At 33.4% G+C, this 1,639-nt stretch overlaps 1 protein-coding gene across 1 annotated transcript; it reads right to left on the reverse strand.

The window, feature by feature from the left end:
* Positions 1-474: 474 nt before the first annotated feature.
* Positions 475-1,275, reverse strand: LOC132296188 (uncharacterized). The gene is made up of 3 exons (XM_059794409.1): positions 1,255-1,275; positions 932-1,160; positions 475-860 (listed from the first exon to the last, which is right to left on the reverse strand). Exons 1-3 carry the CDS (start codon positions 1,273-1,275, stop codon positions 475-477), a joined length of 636 nt encoding a protein of 211 aa, XP_059650392.1.
* Positions 1,276-1,639: the final 364 nt, after the last annotated feature.

Here is a 1,639-nt window from a genome sequence, read left to right on the forward strand (position 1 = left end):
TATCAATTTCAAGTTTTTGTTTCAATTCTTCAACAATTTTATGATAAGCTCTTGTTGTGAATGTCTCATCAAGCATATTCACCTTGAGATATTGATTATGTAATGCATCCACAAATATATCATCCATTTGTGCATTTTCAATCCAATCTGTCCCTCTTCGACACACCACTTATGCTTGATTCTTTACTCATTCTTATGTCTATATAATAATAATACAAAGAAAGAGACAAAAAAAAAAAAAGATTCAATTGAGGATAGATAGATAAAAATAAAAAATAAAAATAAAAAATGCATGCAAGGTAGGAGTTTATAACAAGTTATTAGCATTTTACATCTCCAAATCAAAACAAGCACTCTAACATAAAAGACGTTAAGTTTTTTCAAGCAAATAAACATATGAAATATCACATTTGATTAGCTACATAGTCATGCCACATATGGGAAGCTATTGAATCTTTCAAGTACTCCCCCAAACTAAGCTTCGCTTTTCTTAATTGGATCAGCCTCTTCATTTCGAGTTTCATTGAACAACTCTCGGTCTACTTCATTAATAAGGCTTTCATCAGGATCCATGCCCATTAAATAGTTGTGTATGATGCAACATGCTAAAATAATATCAAGTTGAGTATTAACATCATATATTGGTTCAATACTGCTTCCTATGATAGGAAATCGTTTCTTCAACACACCAAAAATTCTCTCAATAACATTGCATAGTGATGCATGTCGAAGGTTGAATAGCTCTCGAGGATTCTCCGGTCGGCGTGAGGACCATTCTTTTAAATGGTAGCGCACACCTCTATAAGGCATGATACGTCCGGCCTTCAATGGGTATCTCGCGTCAACAAGATAATATTTCCCTATTAAGAACAATAATAATTAATATTGGCTTCATATTAATAATTTTTTAGTTAATATTAACAAAATTTACCTTGAGGAAGTTTTAGTTTATCTCCATTTCTTTCTAGTGCACTAGCCATAACTCTTGAGTCTGAAGCGATACCCTCCCATCCAGGTAAGACATAGGTGAACTTCATGTCAAATGAACAAGCAGCTAACACAATTATTGTTAGATAATTCTTCCTACCACGATATCTTGGTGCATCTTCGTTAGATACTCTCACACAAACGTGTGTTCCATCAATTGCCTCAATGCAATTCTGAGATAAATTATTATATAAAAATTTACATGTAATAGTTAGTGAGAAAAGAAAAATTGAAGTATTGAGGGATACAAGTAATAATCACATTTACCTTAAAATATGGATGAAACATATTGTTATTGAGTATTTCTGGGGGGACGTTCGATCCATTAGGTTGCTTGAGGAATTGTTCTTCCAAGGATATTATTGCTTTTAACACACTATGAAAATGACTGCTTATGGTTTTACCAGAATGACAAAAGAAAAATAACATTGTCCGATTCCTCACATTGTGTGATATAATGTGAAGAAACTTGACAACTTGCTCTTCAACACTTGCATGTCTTGTGGGTCAAAGACCACCATCTCTCGTAAGCAGCTCACAGAATTTTGAAAAGCTTCTGGTCCCATACAAGTAATGTTACGACATTTCACACTTATCCTAAGCTCGTTTATTAGTTTATCCCATGTTATTTACCTTTCAATTTCTGGTTGTG

Source organism: Cornus florida, unplaced genomic scaffold (assembly GCF_030987335.1).
Source record: "Cornus florida cultivar Cherokee Brave unplaced genomic scaffold, ASM3098733v1 CherokeeBrave_3.0.0_Hap2_Chr02, whole genome shotgun sequence".
Taxonomy (NCBI): Eukaryota; Viridiplantae; Streptophyta; class Magnoliopsida; order Cornales; family Cornaceae; genus Cornus; species Cornus florida.

Coding starts and splice junctions, on each gene's coding strand:
- LOC132296188 (XM_059794409.1), bottom strand. CDS start 1,275: ATGTTTCATCCATATTTTAAG. Junction 1,161..1,254: donor TGTTTCATCCATATTTTAAG/GTAAATGTGATT, acceptor AATTTATCTCAG/AATTGCATTGAGGCAATTGA. Junction 861..931: donor TAAACTAAAACTTCCTCAAG/GTAAATTTTGTT, acceptor TGTTCTTAATAG/GGAAATATTATCTTGTTGAC.